This window comes from Peromyscus californicus, unplaced genomic scaffold (assembly GCF_007827085.1).
Source record: "Peromyscus californicus insignis strain IS unplaced genomic scaffold, ASM782708v3 Scaffold_3__1_contigs__length_106647218, whole genome shotgun sequence".
Lineage (NCBI taxonomy): Eukaryota > Metazoa > Chordata > Mammalia > Rodentia > Cricetidae > Peromyscus > Peromyscus californicus.
The window spans coordinates 20,728,687-20,748,041 of record NW_026294551.1 but is presented as its reverse complement, the minus strand read 5'-3'; the positions used below and the strand labels follow the sequence as shown (position 1 = coordinate 20,748,041).

Here is a 19,355-nt window from a genome sequence, read left to right as displayed (position 1 = left end):
CCCCTGCCTTCCTGTCTCCTGACTCTTACCTAGCACTGGGGTCACAGTATCATCCTTTAATGCCAGACACATGGGGAGGGGTCCTAAGGCTTTGAAGCCCATTCCCACCCCACACATCTGGGCACAGGCTCCCAGGTACAGGGAGGAAAACCAGCCCCTTCGGCCCCGGAGGCTCCACAGCAAAGGGCCTCCTCACTCGTGTGCACGGGGACAGACCCCAGGCCTACCTTTGTCACAAGGCTGATCATCTGCAGTTTGCATAAAAGACAGATGGGACAGCGTTAGTGCTGGGAGCCAGGAAGCCCTGCGGCTGAGAGGCGGCTACAGCCTCGGCAGCCTGAGGAGATCTCCATCTGCCCCGTTTCCTTGCTCCAACAGGCCTATGATCTGAGCGGTGGTGCGTTATTAAGCTCCAGCCCTGCCAATTAGTCTTCTTGTGTGTGGCTCATTAGCAGCCAGAGAAAGCTAGTGTGTGGCCAGTAGAAGTGGCCTTCTGGCTGATCTCCTCAGCAGCCTCCTCCCCTGCCTGGAAACGTGACCGTTGGCAATGGCTGATGGAGTGACTCCTTCTGAGGTCCCACAGTGGGGAAAGGACCTGTTTCCCCCCCCCCTTTTCTGGAATTTAAGACCTGCTAGGAAAATGCGGGTACCTGAACAGGCCTCTCACTCAGTTAGACGCTACCAGCAACAGAGGGTAGATTTGAGGAGTGCCCTTCTCTGTGAGGGATCTAATCTGAGACCTGCCCGAAAGACCTCTAAAACCCAACAGGAAACCTTAGGAGCCTCCATGTTTCCACTTGGGGAGTGAGGTTGCTCTCCCACTCACTTCACAGGGCTTCTGTGACCAAAGGAGAGGGAAAGGCTCAGCAGGAGAGCGCCTGCCTGACATGCGAGGCCCTGGGGCTGGTCCTGGCACTACCCAACAATAATTCTTAAAAAATTCCAAAATGCAAGGCGGTAGGCGAGTCTGTTTTCAGGGCAAGGTGCACAGAGAAGACTATCCAATAAATACCGACCAACAAGCTAAAGCCATCTCAGCCACAGAGAATTTCTTAACATGCTTCTACGGGACGCACTAGAATGCAATTTATGTCGATCTCAAATTCAAGTCTAAAGAGCATTTTCTGCTTGAACTTCCCATTGCTGTCACAGAGGAGCAAGGACACTTAGCAAGGGTGTCCAACCTCTCCACTTCTCTGGGCCACACTGTCCTGGACCATACAGGGTTGTCCAATCCACGGCCCAGGGTTTGGGGAAGGGTACGTGCATTGGAGTGATGTTGAGACAAAATATTATCTAAAAGTTCACACTTGAGACCACACGATTGAGTCATAAAAATAAGTCACAAACCATCATAATGTTTAAGCAATTTTACAATTGGGGTACATCCATAGCTATCCTAGGGTGCATAAGGCCATGCATCGACACTCTGATTCCCATTCCATCAGCAAATTTTAATATTCAAGATCAAAGTGTTCCTTGGGAAGCTAAAGAGAGCTTGGTACTCTCTTCCAAACAGAGACACCCACAGAGGCTTGCACACCAGCTTGGAATAGTGTTAGCATGCTCCCAATGGTACCCGTGGACTCCAATATAGAAGTTCCTCTCTAGGACAGCTGCCCTCCCTCCCCACATTTCTTCCCACCTTCTCCGTCCTCTCCAGGTCTGCAGGCTCAGATGCTCCTCCCTCTAACCCAATGCCAGCTTCTTCAGCCCCTCCCGCGCCCCACCTCCGTCAGTCTACTCACAGGGGGGCTTTTTGACGCTCTGGGGGCTTGGCAGGCTGCCAGTTGTTCTCCGATAGCTCAGCCGCCTGCAGAGACACAAGTGGACATCATCAGCGGGACCAGAGAACTAGCTGAAGAGAGCCTTCTAGAAAGCTGGGGAAACCGAAGTCTGAATCCCACAGCTGGGCACACCTGGGCACGCCGAGGACCTCCTGCTTCACAGTGAGTCCTGGGTAGAGGAGGGTGCACTTTCACAGAGCTGACTAGTTTAAAACGAGGGAAAAAACTGAGTCTCCTGGCTTGCAAAAGCCTTGTCCTTCCCAAGACAGCCCCACGAAAAAATGCTGGCTGGTGCCTCCAGTCACCATTGCTGGTTAGGCTACCATGGCTGACTCCTGAGGCAGGGAGCTTCCTGCCTCTACCCCTACCCTGCCTCCCCATTTCTGAGGAAAAATGGAAATGGGCAGAAGTCTCAGGAAGGTTATGGGTCCGAAGTGACACTGATCTAACATCCCCCACATACACTATTGCAGGGTGTGGCCTTCCCCAGCAGTATCCAATACGGTTGTCAGACAGGCAGTCACCCAGGCCACCCCGGTGCCCCCATCACCCCAGGGCTCTTGCGTCATCTAGATTCCACATTTCAAATGGAGGCAAGAGTCTGGGGAGAAAGTTGGTAAAGTGCCAGCCACGCAAGCATAAGGAACCAAGTTTGATCCCCAGCACCTACCATTTAAAGAAACAAAACAACTCCTTGTAATGCCAGCTCTGGGGAGGCACAGACAGGGCATCCCTAAGGCTCACCGGCCATCAAGACTAGCCAAATCAGTGCGACAGGTTCAAGACCCTGTCTCAAAAACGTAAGTGGAGAGCAATTGAGGATGACACTGGATACTACCCCCAGCCTCCACATATGCACACACAAGTGCATGGGTGCACGCATACACACATGCAAAAAATAAATAAAAGTAATAAAACAGAGGTAGGAGCTCTCTCCCACCTCTAAGACAGTGAGACCTGCAAACCCTTCTGTGTGCACGATCACTATAGCAACCTGTAACAGAGAAAAACTGCAGCCCACGTTAGCAGGCAGCCACAGGGAAGTCAAACAGTACTCAGGCATGACTCTTCCTCTGTGAAGCCTTCCCTGCATGCCCAGACAAGAGTGCATGCTCCTGGTACGAGATCACAAAGAAAACGTCCCTCACAGAAAGCGTTTGCTGGAAGAAGGCCTGTTTTGTCCTCTGCACTGTGAGCTCCTTCAGGGCAGAGCAAGGGTTCATAGCTGAGGTAAGATGCCTAACACAAGTGCCAGGTATGCAGGCTTGCACCTGTAATCCCAGCACTCAAGAGGCTGAGACAGTCCTGCCATAAGTTCAAGGTCAGCCTGTACCACACAGCAAGACCCAGCCTCAAAACAACAATACTAACAACAATAGCAACAATGATAATAAATTAATAAAAATGGCAAAGGGGCTGGAGAGATGGCTCAGTGGTTAAGAGCACTGGCTGCTCTTGCAGAGGACCCAGGTTGGATTCCCAGCACCCACATGGCGGCTCACAACCACCTGTGACCCCAGTTCTATAGGAGATCCAACGCCCTCTTCTGATGTCCACATCCCCAGGCACTGCATGCACATGGTGCGCATAACGTACACCCAGGTGCACACACACACATGAGATCGTTTTTAAAAGATGTACAGCGCAAACCAAACCAATCCTAACAAATACAGCTCCAGATCAAGTATACATTCCTAATGAAATATCACATAACCATTAAGATTATATATATGAGGAATATGTAAACATGGGAAACGCTAATGTCAAAATCTCAAGTTTAGGGGCTGGAGAGATGGCTCAGAGGATAAGAGCACTGATTGCTCTTCCAGAGGTCCTGAGTTCAATTCCCAGCAACCACATGGTGGCTCACAACCATCTGTAATGAGATCTGGTGCCCTCTTCTTCTGGCCTGCAGTCATACATGCTGTATATATAATAAATAAATAAAATTTAAAAAAAAATTTCAAGTTTAAAAAGAGGAAATTCTGTGTGCAACACACACACACATAGCACAGGTGGGAAACAGATTGTGCTCTTCAGACACAGCAGGACTCTGGGCAATTTTTTCTTCCTAGTCCCCTTCTGAACGTTTACCAATCCATTTTCTGTTAGTTCATATTATAAGGAATCTTTGGTCCTGTGTCCTTGAGCTCCACATCTGCAGAATCGACCAAATGCAGCTTGAAAATATTGGGTGGGGGAGAACACACCTGTGCCTCTCCTGGCTGTGAACTTATCTCTTCTCATTGTGCCCACACAACACAGCATGCCAAGCTGTCATACGGCACTCACCCTGAACAGCTGTCTTCCTTTATCACTGTGATAAGATGCTATGACCAAGGCGACATATAGAAGAAAGATCTTAATTTGGGGCTCACAGTTCCAGAGAGTTAGAGTCCATGACCACCATGGTGAGGAGCATGGCAGCAGGCAGGCATGGTGCCGGAACAGTGCTGAGGGCGCACATCTCAACCCACAAGCACAAGGCAGAGAAAACCAACCGGGCATGGTATGGGCTTTGGAAACCTCACAGCCCACCCCAGTGACACACCTCCTCCAACAAGGCCTCATCTTCTAATCCTTCCCAGAGGGTTCCACCAACTGGGGACCAAGCATTCGAACACAAGAGCCTATGGGGGCTGTTCTTATTCAAGCCACTATAATATGGCATCCAAAAATCATCCAGAGAAGAATGATAACACCAAAAGAATATGGGGGTGGAGGGTCATATGCAAACGCAACACCATTCTATGCAAGGCCCTTAAGCACCTATCGATTTTGGTATCCAGAAGGTTCTAGAAGCAATCCCAAAGTATACTAAGGGGCAACTGTATACATTAACTCAGCTCAAATGTCTAGCTGGTCCTGATATGAGGCCTGGAGGGAGGCTGAGGCAGAAGGACTGCAAGCCAAGGCTATCCTGGGCTAAAGAATGAGCTCAAGGCCAGCGTGAGCAACTTAATGAGGCCCTGTCTCAAAACAGAAAAGTGAAACAAAAGACCGGGACTGAGCTCAGGGGTAAAGCCAGGTCCTGGGTTTGATTCCCAATAGTGAAAAAGAAAAGAAAATGTCCACATATTTACTTAAATCTCAAATGGCCAGCTCCACTGGCTATGGGGCCAGAACAGACACAATAGCAACTGCTATTTCCCACAGTGAGCTCCCCCACAACTGAAGTGACAGAGACCGGGGGGGGGGGGGGGAATTCCGTGTACCCAGACCACCAGCCACACCACGGCAGAATCCCAAACCTACCTCTCCTGGAACTGCTTGGAGGGGATGAGCCCAGCTCGAAGGTTCGTGTCTCCCACTCTCTTGGCCTGCCACCAGGTGGGGTCGTCCTGGCTCACCACCTCCAGGACCTGCCTCCGCTGGAAGGGCAGGCCTGCCTCCTGGCAGGGGATGGCACGGTCCTCCCGAGGGTCATAGTGGAAGAGGGCACGCATGAACACCTGTGGGGCAAGGGCTGCTGTGAGGGGCCCTTCTATATAAGGGCCCAGGCCACATAATGACCGTGGTTATTCAAAGTCAGAAAACACAACTGGCCCCGAGAGCAGAAAGCTAGTTAGAAATACCCTGCGTTTGTTTCTTCCTGTTCGTCGTCCATCTGAGATACGTGACTCGAGAAACCCGGAGGTAATTGGGAAACGAGGGGCTGGGAAACGGCTCAGAGGTACAGTGTGCTGGTCTAGCATCTCTGAGACTCTGCTTCCATCCCCAGCAACACCAACACCAAAACAGAGCCAGAAAACGGGAGGGGGGGGTTGGGGGGGTTGGGGGGGATGGGTAAAGGCGCTTTATACGCAAGCTTGACAACCTGGGTTCCATCCCCCAGTTTCCTCCATTGGAGAAAAGCAACCCCTATAAGGAAGTTGTCCTCTGGCCTCCATGTGTGCATTGTGGCACGCGCACACACACACACACACACACACACACACACACACACACACACACACACACACACACACAGCCTTAATTAAAATGAAAATGCAAAAAGAAAAGAAAAGAATGTGCAGACAATCCCACATCTGGCTTTCTCTTTCCAACCACAATGTTTCCCTGACCCGCCATCCTTAGAGCCTCAGCCACACAAAGTAACAACTCACCCTGGAGACGAAAAGCAAACACATGCACAACTTGTAACCATTGTAACTTTTACTACAACCGCTCCTGATGAAGTCAGGCGCCATCTGTGCAAGTAAGGACCCTGGAGGTCCTGGGAGGACGGAGTCCAAACATCAGCAAAACTTACATGGCCGACGGACTTCATCTTCACTTCCCAAGTCTGTAACCGGCACCCAGTTTCAACAGCCCCACCATGCCTTGTCTGCCATGGACTTGGCCAAGTCCCCTCTCTGGGGAAGGTGGGCTAGGACACAGAATTGCCTCCCACCTCTTGGTTTGCTTGTCTCACAATGCTGTGAATTCAAGTACCCTAGCTCTAGACTAAGTAGCCCCATTATTACAGTGGCACATGGAAAAGAAAGAGGTCAAGGGTCATCTTCAGACGCACCTGAGTGAGATTCCTCATGTGCCAAAAACAAAAGGTTCCAGTGGACAGCAGTAAGAACCTTGTGAGGTAGGGACAGATACCCTCACCCAAATACTGACACTACAGTGCCCTGAGTGGCTGTCCAGGGGGATCAGTGGGTCACAGAGATTGAAGGGGATGGGGCTAAGGGACAGGGTGCCACGCTCTTTTCCTGTATCAGCCACACAGGATGCTATGGTCCCACACAGGGGTCAATATCATTTACGGTCTGGGATTGAACCCAAGGGTGCTAGGAAGAAACAGCCATGGGAAGGTTGTTCCTTCACTGGCTGCAAAACAAGAGGCCAGTGAAGACACTGGCTATTCTCAATCATCTGTCCTTCATCAATAAAGCATTGGCATCTCTGCTGAGCCAGAGGCTGTCCTGCGTCTTCTTTCATGCATTCAGCACAGGGTGGCGGGGCTGGGGTTGGCCCGCTTCCTTCCACCCCCGAGGAAAACTCATTTTGTTCCCCTTTCTGCCTTACATCCAAGAACTTCAAATTCATTATAACGTCAAATCGATACCCTCTTCAATATCCTTTGCCATTCTCAATAATCTCCCACCTGGGCTTCTAAACAGCCTCACTCTGCGCCTCCCTGCCTCTGGCCTCCACCCACTCCCCTGTCCTCCAGGGCAGCAGTTCTCAGCCTGTGTGTCTCGACCCTGTGGGGGTTCCACATTAGAGAACTTGGGCTGCCCAGACAGCTTCTTAAAACGCCCTTGTGGTTGCAACGCCCTTGACCTTTCACCAAGGCAGGCGAGACGGCGGGTGAAGGGGCTTGCTGCCAACTCTGACCACCTGAGTTCCCTCCCCAAAACCCACATTGTAAAAGGAGCAAACTGAGCCCTGCAAGTTCTCATCTGATCTCCATGAGCGTGCTGTGATGCATTCGCCCCCCCACACCCAATAAACAGGCCTTCGTACCACGATGGGGCTGTCTCTTGGGCTCTGGGTTGCTCTCCCACCCCTAGGGTTGTACATTTAGTGCCTGCTGGCTGACTTCAGGGTGCACCTGCACCCCTTTGCCTGAGGACTTACTTCCTGTGGCTGCGGAGTTTGCTGTCTCTAATCGAGCAGTCACAAACTACAAAGAACAAAGCCCCAGTGCCTGGTAGGAGTTATGTACACATCTCTCCAGCTCTTGGCTGGGAAGAGCGACAGGCATGTTCTGATCCCAAAAGCCCTTCAGGATTAAGCTTCAGGCACCCTCAGGGGGTGGTGACTTCTGGGTAGCATGCTCTCCAGCAGGACTGCCTGCCCTTCCCCTTACCTCCCTACCCATGAAGCCTGAGGTCACTTCCCACCCAATAAGCTGTTTGCCTTCAAACCCTTAAGCCAGGGTCAGCTACAGGATCACCTAAACCAGGCAAGAGTTGTGCGGAGCCCTTCACAGCTGAACCCACATCCCCAGCAATGCCCCTCCGACCCAACCCTCAAGCCCTACCACACTGCACTTTCTCCCAGATTCCCCCCAAAACATGCTCCCTGCCACGGGCCTCTAGGCTCTTGTCTAATAGATGCCTTGATCTGACCCTTCTCGCTGAAATTCTAACCATCTTTACCTCCCTCCAACCCCTGCACCCAATCCAAAACGCCTTCTGAGATGTCTCTCACGCTAGAGTCTTCCAGAAGCACTTAGCACACAGTACTTGTTCAACAGCCTCCTCTTCTACAGTAAAACCCCTCTAGCAGAGAGCCCAGCAGAGAGGTCAGGACCACAGGTAGGCCCAGCGAACGACCAAGCTAATGGCAGCTACTTCACTGGTCCAGAATCCAGTTCCTAAGCACCTTCTCTCCATGGCCCAGATTTTCTCCTTCAATTACAGTAAGCTTGTCTTTTGTTAGCACACCACGCAAAATCCTGTTTCCAAACAGCAGGGTACAGTGAGTCACTTAGGACTATTAAAGTCCTCGGCTGGAGAGAGGTTACTAGGGCCAGATGCACAAGCTGTTCAGATGACTGTGTCCAAAGCCTGGCAAGGTTCAGAACGCCCACTCTGCCCCAGTAGAGCAAGCCCCGGGAGCCCACTTCCCCATACCTTGCTCTCTTTGAAGCGGTCTTCCTCCTGGGTGGCAGGGATGATCTTGAGGGTGATGGATCCCTGGGACTGGGCCTGAAGGGAGGGGGAACAGAGGCCCATGGCTTTCTAGACCCGATGCTCAGTGAGTCTGTCTTACTTCCTTTTTTTTTTTTTTTTTTTTTTTTTTTTTTTTTTTTTTTTGGTTTTTTCGAGACAGGGTTTCTCTGTGTAGCTTTGCGCCTGTCCTGGAACTCACTTGGTAGCCCAGGCTGGCCTCGAACTCACAGAGATCCGCCTGGCTCTGCCTCCCGAGTGCTGGGATTAAAGGCGTGCGCCACCACCGCCCGGCCTGTCTTACTTCCTAGGTGGGTGTTCAGAATGAAAGGCAAACTGACAGCTTCCACTCCCCTGCCCTGTGGAATTTGCTATTAAGAATCAAGTGCTTGCCTAGGACAGTTGATATTGACTGCCAGGGCTAGAACAAGTAAGGAAATAAATACAGTGCCTGGTCATGGGACAGAGAGACTGGAGGTTTTCAAGACAAGGCATGCATTGAGTTCCAGCTCCCCAAAGCTCCAGACCTCAGGGGTCCCAAGACCTCGCCTTCTTGACGTTCCTTGGGCTAGTTTAAGTTTTACTTTTTGTGTATATGAGTGTTTCGTCTGCATGTATGTCTATGTACCAATTGCATGTCTGGTGCCTATGAGGCCAGAAGAGGGCATCAGATCCCCTGGCACTGGAGTTACAGATGATTGTCAGTCATGATGTGGGTGCTAGAATTGAACCTGGGTCCTTTGGAAGAGTAGCAAGTGCTCTTAACTGCTAAGCCATCTCTCCAGCCTCTCTTGGGCTATTTTAATAACCCACTTCAGTCAAATTATCCTGGGTCCTGTCTGATTAGTACTTCCGTCCTTGGTCCCTGAGCTCTGATCTTAGACCACTCCCACCTTTCTATGAGGTTCCCTTCCCTTCAGAGACCCGCACCTCAGTGTCAAGACCCAGGAAGAAGAACAGGATGACCCCCCCCCCAAGGACACAGAAGTTCACTCTAAGCATGAGGAGTTTAGTGTCCACACCAGGAGCCGATGATGCTCACACATAAACACCAAAGGGCCAGCTACATCTGTGTCATCCTCCACCCCAAACACAGAGGGGGGCGCTGAAGGACAGTCCTGTCTCTTTAGTGCTGATCTTATTTGTATCAGAAGTTAGCAAAGTCAGTGGAGGATACCCAAGAATGAACCTGTCTCAGCTGTGGAGGCGCTCTCCACAATCTCCATTTTGCCTCATCTGCCCCAGAACAGACTACGACATTGTTTCCATCCCCCGAATCTGCTCACTGTTATAAAGTACCTCACACCCTTCTTCCATGCTAATAATAACCAGGCACAAGTTGAAAAACCCTCTTGTTGTAGAATATTATTTTAAGATGCGTTACATTTGTTTATGCTGTGGGACATTTGTTTGATGATGCAAAGATGTGTTGCATTCTTTTATGTTGTATTTGTTTAACTCTGTGAAGCTGTGTTACTTTGCCTGTCTAAAACACCTGATTGGTCTAATGAAAAGCCGAACGGCCAATAGCAAGGCAGGAGAAAGGATAGGTGGGGCAGGAAGGCAGAGAGAATAAATAGGAGGAGAAATCTGGGAAGAGAGGATCAAGGAGCGAGAAAAGAAGGGGCCAGCCATCCAGCCACACGGCCAGACATGGAATAAGAAGGAAAGAAAAGATATACAGAAACAGAGAAAGACAAAAGCCCAGAGGCAAAAAGTAGGATAAGTTAAGAAAAGCTAACGAGTAACAAGCCAAGCTAAGGCCAGGCATTTATAAGAAAGAACAAGACTCCGTGTGATTTATCTGGGAGCTGGGTGGCAGGTCCCCCAAAAGAGCAAAACAAACAACTACACCCTCTCTGTCCCTATGTTAGCACAAAGGAGGCTGAAAGTCAACTGGACTAAGATAAACCCGAAACTTGGAAGGTTCTCAGACAAAGGAGCTGGGGTGAAGAGGAAGGCCAGGCTGGAGAGGAGAGTTGAGAGAGGCAGGTGAGCTGCAAACCATTTTGTCTGCCCCACCCTCACACAAACAGGGAAGCAGAGACAAGGTCTGCCCTGGCTCTGGGAAGCCCCCATGCTGGGTCTCTGAAGACCTCCCTCCCTACAGGCATGCCACACAGACCAGAATCTGGCTGATCTCGTCTGGACGCTTGTGCAGGACGGCGATCCCGTTCACCTCTCGGAGCTCATCACCAACGTGGACCAGACCTAGGAGACACAGGGATGGAAGCTAGCTCAGCACTAAAATGGTGGCCCTGACGCTGGGCTTCGTGCCTTCGGACACCAGGGAAGCCACTGCAGGACAGATTCAGGTCTAAAGATGGGGAAGAGTGACACATACTCCGCACCCAAGTCAAACCGTCCTCTGCGGAGGTTCCCATGGACAAGCTACATTTGAGAGCCAGACACACAACAGTCTTGACAAAGCCACACTGCTAAGAAGTAACAGGGCTAGCACACACTCACAAGTGCTTCAGCATAGAAAGCTGCACTGAGGTGGTGGTGGTGCACACCTTTAATTCCAGCACTTGGGAGGCACAGGCAAGAGGACCTCTGAGTTCGAGGCCAGCCTGGTCTACAGAGGGAGTTCCAGGACAGTCATGGCTACACACAGAGAAACCGTATCTCGAAAAACCAAAAAGGAAGGAAGGAAGGAAGGAAGCTAGCTGCATATTTTCTGCCACACCTCTGCTTAGAGAGAGACAGAGAGTGTCTAGGTATACAGATGTGTGGATATTTGTGTACACATGCATATAGAGTCCAGAGGACACAATTATCTCCCCTCAGGCACCATCCACCTTGTTCTTTGAGACAGAGGCTTTCACTGGGACCTGGGATCCAATGCTTTCCTAGCACTGGAATTATAAGCGTATGAGGCCACATTCAAGGTTTTTTACGTGGGTCCTGGGGATCAAACTCAGGGCTTCATGCTTGGGTGGTAAGCACTTTACCAACTGCGCCATCTCTCCAGCCACTATCTCTGCTTTCTTAAAGTATCATTAACTTTTTACTCTCCTGGACTGCAGACACACTCCAAGAATATTTTTCTTTCTTTCTTAAGTCTTAATGAAGAAACTTAAAGGCACCAGTACTTATCTAAGTATGTATGTATCTATGTATCTACCTACCTACCTATCATCTGTGTATCTATTTATCTATGTATCTGTCTATTTACCTATGTATCTATCTACCATCTATGTATCTATCTACCATCTATCCATCTATCTATCCATCTACCCACGTATCTATCTCCCCATCTATCTATGTATCTACCTCTATATCTACCTACCTATGATCTATCTATCAATCAATCTAATCTAATCTAACCTATCTATCTATGTATCTATTTATCTGTGTATCTATCTATGTATCCATCCATCCATCCATCTATCTTGAGACTCAGGTGGTCTAGGCTGACCTCAAACTCACTCTGTAGCAGGACATGACCTTGAAATTCTGATTCTCCTACCTCCACCTACCGAGTGCTGGGATTACAGGTACACCACCATGCCCGGTTTTATGCCCGGTTTTATGCAATGCTGCAGATGGAACCCAAGGCTTCATTCATTCTGAACAAGCCTATTACCAAATTAGCTGTCCACTCAACCTAGCTTTATTTGTTTCCTTATTTACTTTGACAGGCTTTCGTTAGGTGGCCCAGGCTGGTCTTGATCTCTTGTATGCAAGGAATTGTCCCCTCAGAACCTCCCAAGCAGCTGAGACTTTAGGCACAAATGCCACCACACGCAGCACGTATCCACCACTTCAATGACAATCGTCCTGACATGATTTGGCCTCTTTGTTGCTGAGTGGGCACTGGGCCAGCAGCAGCCACCACCACCATTAGGAGTGCAGATTTCTGAATCAGAGCCTATGTTACCAATATGCTCAGGGGCCTGTGTTCGGAAGTAAGGCCTAGGATTCTCCAGTCAGCTTTGCAGACCTGGAAGGTAACAACCCCCTACACAGAGAGGCCTGCCTACCAGATTTCCCACGCACTGATGGCTGTCAACCTGTTTTCCACCCAAACTAATCTGGGTCATGAACACATTCCTGTCCACAGCCGTTTCACAAGGTGATAGGGCTACTGGAGGTGGCCAGGATCATCCCCACCCCAGCTAGGAATCCCCAGTTAAGCCCATCTCCAAGCTTAAGTGTTATAATCTCTGCCTACACCAAATGCCTGAGCCGTTTCCTGATCACCCATGAGGACTCCAAGCCTATTAGGCTTCAGTTAAATTCCTATTGACCTTGGGACCTTGAGAATTCCATCTACACTCCCCAAAGCGAAGCAAACCCCACAGAGGTTACCCTAGAGTGGAGACAGAGAGCCACCATCTCAGCCAGGCTAGCATCTCATCACTCCACGGGCTCCACTCACCGCTCCGATCTGCCGCACCCCCTCGCATGATCCTGGCCACCACGACGGCCCCTGAGTGCTCATCTCTTCGGATAGTGGCACCCTGAGTGAGAGACAAGAACAGACAGGCTCCAGCAAGGCAGCCTCAACCGACACCGTTTCCTTCGCCATCCTCCTCCCCGCACACCTCTGCCACCTTGGGAAGGTGGGTCAGTGGGGACCTTCCCAACGCCGAGAACACCATGAGACCAGGAAGAAAGAATGAGGAAAACTCCACACTTTGCAGCTTACAAAGCACCATGATCCACTCTGCACAAGGGACTAGGCCTCTTGAGTTGGGTGCGGTGGCACATGCCTGCAATCCAAGCACTCAGGAGGTGCAGAATGGAGAATTAAGAGTTCAAGGTCATCCTCAGCTACACAATGAGCTTGAAGCCAGCCTGAGCTATTTGAGACTCTGTCTCAAAAAGAAGAGTAATTAAACAGAGCAAGTGGGATGGCTCAGCTGGTAAAGGGGTCTCCCACCATGTCTGACTTCAATCGCCAGGGCCCACGGAGCAGAAAGAGAACCAACTGCTACAAGTTGTCCTCTGATGTCTACACTTGTGCTGTGGCACCCCCCCCCCCCACACACACACACATACATGCATGCACAAAACAAATAAATGCAATTTAAAATGTTATATAAACAAATAAGACATGAAGGACTAGGTATCAGAGAAGCTAAGAATCTTCAAAGCCACCCTCACAGAAGAGGGGAGCTTTTGATGGTGCCAACCCCAGTGTTCCCTCTGTCTCAACACAGCCCTTGTCCCTCGCAGAGACATTTAATAGCGAGGACAGTATGTGCTAGCAGATTCTCAACCTGCCTCAAGCCAACCCCAGTGTTCCTGGGCCTTCTGTTGTTGCCAACAGGAACCAATTATGCCCCCGCCAGAGCATCAGGACCAGGATTTGGCCATACATAGAGATGGTTTCTGGGATAAAAAAAAAAAAAAAAAAAGGCACTAATGAGCTCCCAATTTCCTGTACCAGGTAAGTAGGCCCATGTCAGCACAGTGATGGGGGGCAGGGGGGGGAAGCCGAGCCCAGACAACCAGCTCAGCCACTGACTAGAAATCATGTGGCCTCAGCAAGGAAGGCCCTGTGTTCTCTGAGTCTGCTACCTCTAGGATGAGGGAGAGCATTTAACTCAAGGGTTGTCATAAGGGTCCCATAAGGAAACACATGTGATATGTAAACAGTAAGGGTCCAATAAATGTCCATCGTTTGTTACTGACTATCCACGCAAACATTGCACGTTTCTTATTCCTACATTTGTGTCATCACGAGAAGCACAGAAAATGAATTCTGCTGACGACAGAGGCTGTCCACTACACCTCCCGAGGCCCACTGTCCCCCATCGCTGCCCATCCCATATTCCACTCTGAACCACCTCCACCCCCAGCACTGTGAGTGCCCCGGAGGGATCCCGGGATGTGTGCCAGCTCCAGGGCACAGGTCCGAGGAAGCAGTGGCAATGGAGACCTCTTCATCTGTTGGGAGAACATGGCTCGCCCATCACAGGTCAGCTTGGGAAAACTGGAACCAGAGAATGTCACCTCTGGGGGTTCTCTGAGGCGAGTACTAAGCTCTCCGGGCACCCACCACTTCCTTCCATCTGATAAATAAACTCGCCTCTTTGCTCAGTCCTTCACTGCTGAAAGCTGGGGGGGGGGGGGGCTAAAACAACACTCGTCTGTCAGCTTCCAGCAGAGTATGGCTGCGATCATACTACCTCGGTATTCAGAGCCGAGTCAGCAAACTCTGTCTATAAAGGATGGAATATACGTAACTAAGGCTTTGAGGGGAGGCTCAGGTCTCCGCTGCCATTACTCAACTTCTCGTGACAAATGAATGAGCATGACTTTGCTTTAAAAAAAACAACAAAATTAAGCTGTAGGCTACATTCGGCCCTGGGACTGAGTCTGTTGACCTGTTTCCCAGCATGGTGACCACTGTCACCCTACACAGCCATGCAGGTTGAGGACTACACAAAATGGGTTAGCCACAGTTGAGAGGAGCTGCATCCACCCAGGCAAAGGAGCATCCTGCACACAAAGGGGCTACAGAGAAGAGTCACCCTGGCAAAGTGACTGTCAGTCACCGTGAATTCGGGAGGGTGCCTTCCTGGCTTTCCAGGTTGGGGGCGAGAGGCAGAGGCACGTGGGGGGAGAGGCCTGTACATACCAGGGGCTCTTTATTCTTTACCAAGCGAACAATCTTCACCGATTCCTCCTCAAAATCCTCGTCGATATTATCAGGCAGAGGGGGCAGAACAGGATCAAAGTTCTTCTGGGCAACTGTGTCGTGTACCATGAGCACAGCCTGCCAGAGAGCCAGGGAAAGGGGCTGCTGGTACTATGCCCTCACAGGGTCAGGGGGTCCTTGGCTGGGCAGGGGTAGAAAGGGGCTCAGGTCATCTGCCTAAGAAATGCCCCCTGTCCTCAGGGCATCACTTAGGATCCTTCACACAGAAGCCTCCTCCTCTCCATCTCAGGACCCAGCACTCCCTCCACCCCCCATCCCAGGAGACCCAGATGCGTGGGTGTGCAGGGACTGCAGCGTGACTACCCTGAGGTGGGGGGTGGACAGCAGCTGCAGCAGTTCCCTCTCATCACTGTGCACAGAGGCGGCCTGCAGCTCCTCCATCACCTGTAAGAGAAGGAGACAGGAGGCTGGGGTGCCCCTGCGGGAGCCTGCTGGAATCCCCAGGGGAAAGCCCTCTTCCCTGGGCCCCAGACACAAGGATCCTCTCAGGAATGACTACATCACCCAGAAACATGTCAGACCTGCCGCTCCAGGACTGGTGGGGGATCTGGGGAAAATCAAACCAGGAACCAGAAGCACTCACACATGAGCAGTAGGGTAAACCTACTGGACATTGTCGCTTTATATGGGTCTTCTCAACAAACCAGATGCCATGAGCACTTTAATTTTGCTATTTTAGAATGAGAATCTTGAGGCCCAGAGAGATTACAAATCTTGCCAAGGATCACAAAGCTCACAGTGGCAGAGCCAGGATTTAAACCCAGCCTCATCCAGCCGGACATCTGTACTCTTGACACTAGGCTATCCCACGGCCAAGGACACTGGGGCTGAGAGGTTGGGTGACTTGTGTGAGGCCACACAGCTAGCAGCAAAGCTGGCAATGCGGAGCCTGGGGATGTAACCCACTCCAAATGGTCACATTGTAGAGGAGCAGATGCGTCTGTCACAGACCACACCATCCGCCACAGGGCCATCTTCTAGTCTGAGACTCTCTGGGAAACAGCTGAGCTAACTAGATGGATATTAAGTGACCTATACAGGAGTCAGTCTACGTCAACAACCCAGATAGCTAAACCCAAAACCCCAAGAACTCAGGTCCCTGAGGAGTCAAGATGCCAGAGCTAGTCAGCAGGGACACACCGTAAGTCCCTTGAATTCAAGACTTCATGGCAGCCTCCCAAAGCCCAGACACAAGGCACCATCTGACCTACTAATATCACCAGGAACAGGTGGGGAGCTACTGACAGGATCCAAGGCTCTCATTTTACAGCTGAGGGAACAGGGTTGCTCCAGATCACACCGTCAGCAGGAATTGTCTCCTGGCCCAGGCTAAGACCCTCCTTGATGCCAGAAGGCTCAGGGAGCACTTGAGCTACAGCTCAGCCATACAACACTTGCCTAGCTTGTACAAAGCTCTGGGTTTGATCCCCAGCACTACACACACACACACACACACACACACACACACACAGGATAAAGGAGGAGGAGAAGGGGGAAAAGGAAGTGACTCCTCCCTCTTCATCCTCAGGCTCCCAGCCTCTGATGTCCCCAGCTAAGCAGTGGTTACAAGGCAAGCAAGAGCATTTTCTGGGACTGGAGTGGTGCTCCACCGTGAATCAAAACATTAAAATCAGGGACTTACATCCTCAGCGAGGGCCATGGCACTGTGCAGGACTGGGGTCGGGCTCTGCCTCTCATAATAGCGGAGTTTCTCGTGAATCTGCAAAGATTCATGATTTCTGCTGCTTTACCTTGAACACCACACACCGCACCCAGGGTTGTGGTGACACCTAGGGCCACACGCTGGGTCCCCTCCACGGCAGGGTATATGGAAAGCCCTGCCTAGTGAGTTAAAAGCCTTCACGGGGCAGGGAAGTGGCTGGGATGTCACAGGGAAGAGCCTCCCTCGGGGATGGGGAGGGAGGCAGAGCGGGCTTTCACCTTCATCAAATAGCTGAGGCTCTTCTCACTGAAGACGTCCCTCAAGAAGCCCATCTCTTCCCTGTGGTTAGAGTCAGGCCTGAGCTGAGAGGTCAGAAGTGCCAGGGTCTCATGCAAACCTGAGCAAGAGCAAGACAAACAAGGTCCAGAAAGAGCGGGACTTCCTGTCCTTGAGAACTCTCTCAGGCATCCTCGACCCACCGACAGCATTCTCCCTGCAGGCCTAGGTCTGCAGAGTGGGCAGGCAGCAGCTTCCAGAGGCAACACCACACACCTGTTTTTGTGTTTTGTTTTGTCTTGTTTCCCCCCAATCCTGGGAGGCCTGGCAGGTGCAGCCCAGGTGGAGGACACTCACCCGAGTCTTCAGACAGCACAGGCATGCCTATGCCTGGCAGGTCCCCAGCTGTCCCTGCAGTTTGTGGGTGGGAAAGGAGTCACTCAGCAATGAACGCACATCACCTGGATCTGCTTATGACCTATGTAAGGAGAGAAGAAATTGGTCACTTTTTTCAGGGAGTGGGTGGGCAGAGAGCAAGATTTGTTGGGTACTCCCAATATGCCAAACATTATTATAATTTCTGACTATGCATAAAACCTTGAAGATAAACACCAATGCTCCCCCACTTTACGGATGAAGAAACAGAGGCTGGGGGCCCTAAGTAACTTTTGAGCCGGAACAGGTACTCAGATCCCTTCTTCCAGACTGACCTTGGCAGTGCCAAGAGTCCCTGCCTTGTGCAGGGTGCTCTCGCCCACAGCTCTGCCCTCTCTATTGCTACCTTCTAAGAGCGTTTGCTCAAGTCCCCGGCCGCAACAACCCTTCAGTAAGTACCTGGTTAAGGCCTACAAGAATCCCCATTCCCCAACCCACCTCCAGCCCCCAATCGAAAGGGAGCCTCCAGTCTCAAGGCAGAGCGAAGATGAAGTGAGAGTCGAGTTTCTGCTATACCGGAAGCAAGTACCCTATCTCAAGAGGCCCACTCCCCAGGTGCTCTGCAGCACGTGGACCTCAAAAAAGTCCTCCTTCAGAGAGGGACAAGGACTCATGATTCATTCATTCGGCAGACGTGGAGCCAGCACGCTGCGCGGAGCACTAGTCACATCCAAAGCCAGAAGAATGGTACCCGGCCCCTGGCCCCCGCCCCCACGCCGGGCTCACCCCTCGGCAGCCTCCAGCTGCGCCCCCCGGACCCCCTCCCCCGACTCCAGAAGCTTTCGGAAAGAATCTGGGGGACAAACCTCAAGCGCGTCTAGTCTTGGGGGAAGAAACCCCCGCCCCGGGGGCGGGGAGCGGGGGGAGACTGGGTGGCGGTGTCAGGGGATGCGGAGCGGCGCGGGAAGGAGCCGGACGCACGGGATGCGCGAGCGCCGAGCGGCGAAGGGGACCGCGGGCCGGGAACTGAGCCCCCGCTGGGGAGGGTGGACCGCGAGGCTGTCGCACACGGGAGCGGCGGGTCCCCGGGCCCCCTCTCGCCGTGCACCGGTGCCTTGTGTGCCGCGCGCCGCTTCTTACCTCGCCGCGCCGGGATCTAGGATCGGTGACCCGGAGCCGCGCGGGAGCCGCCAGCCTCGGCCGCCGCTGGCTCCGCCTCCGCCGGCCCCTCCCTGCCGCGGCGCGCGGGGTCGGGGCAGCGCGCGCGGGCGGGCGGGCGGAGGCGCGGCGCGGGCCCGGAGGGGCGGAGCGCGGCCCCGCGGCCCCCCTAGCAGCCCCCGCCCCGCGCGCAGCCTGCTCCCGGTGGACACCTGCTCCGCCGAGAATCCGATTTTGCAAACATTGATTGAGCGCCCTGCAAGTGCCAGGCACTGTGCCAGGGGCTGAGACTTCAAAGCCGATCGAGGCGGAGAGGCTGCACTGGGACATTAGCAAGCCGAACGGGGGGTGGGGGGGGTGAGGAGTGGGGGGTGGGCACCCCGCGGCAGCCAGGCCAACCCGCTGCAACAATGCTGCGTGCCGAGAAAGATTTATCGGTGCACGCTGCCCTGGGGACGGGGAGGAGCGAGGGAGGAGAAGTACGGCTGGGAAGAAGGCGGCTGGATTCTGCCTGGGTGGGAGGGGGTGGGGCTGAATGAAAAAAAAAGACTTGTGTCCAGGGGTTTCACCAAGGGAATGAGCGCTGAAACAGCCGGCTTCCATTGTGCTCTCTGCCCCCACATACTCCTGGGATACATGGTATTAGCCCCAAATATAGACACCAAAATTATTTCCTCGCTTCAGTTGAGGAAACTGAGGAATTGAAAGGTGTGTGTTCAGGAAGCAGTAGGAAGGTTGAGTGAGCGGGTGGCTGGGGATCTTAGAGGTTGAAGAGTGGCCTGGTGGATGGGTCTCCTCCCCTCAAACAGCAG

General features: G+C 52.1%; 1 protein-coding gene across 2 annotated transcripts in view; it reads right to left on the bottom strand.

Annotated features, from left to right (window-relative positions):
* Mpp3 (MAGUK p55 scaffold protein 3) overlaps positions 1-18,640 on the bottom strand; it is a 29,498-nt gene extending 10,858 nt beyond the window's left edge. The window contains exons 1-12 of one of the 2 annotated variants that reach the window (XM_052756249.1): positions 18,526-18,640; positions 17,368-17,488; positions 17,013-17,131; positions 16,714-16,791; positions 15,375-15,455; positions 14,991-15,128; positions 12,783-12,864; positions 10,524-10,609; positions 8,363-8,437; positions 5,043-5,239; positions 1,749-1,813; positions 228-248 (exon numbers count right to left, since the gene is read on the bottom strand). In XM_052756249.1, the coding sequence (XP_052612209.1) occupies positions 228-248; positions 1,749-1,813; positions 5,043-5,239; positions 8,363-8,437; positions 10,524-10,609; positions 12,783-12,864; positions 14,991-15,128; positions 15,375-15,455; positions 16,714-16,791; positions 17,013-17,131; positions 17,368-17,392 (967 nt within the window). In that variant the 5' untranslated portion in view covers positions 17,393-17,488; positions 18,526-18,640. The other variant, XM_052756250.1, reaches the window with a different exon arrangement.
* Positions 18,641-19,355: the final 715 nt, after the last annotated feature.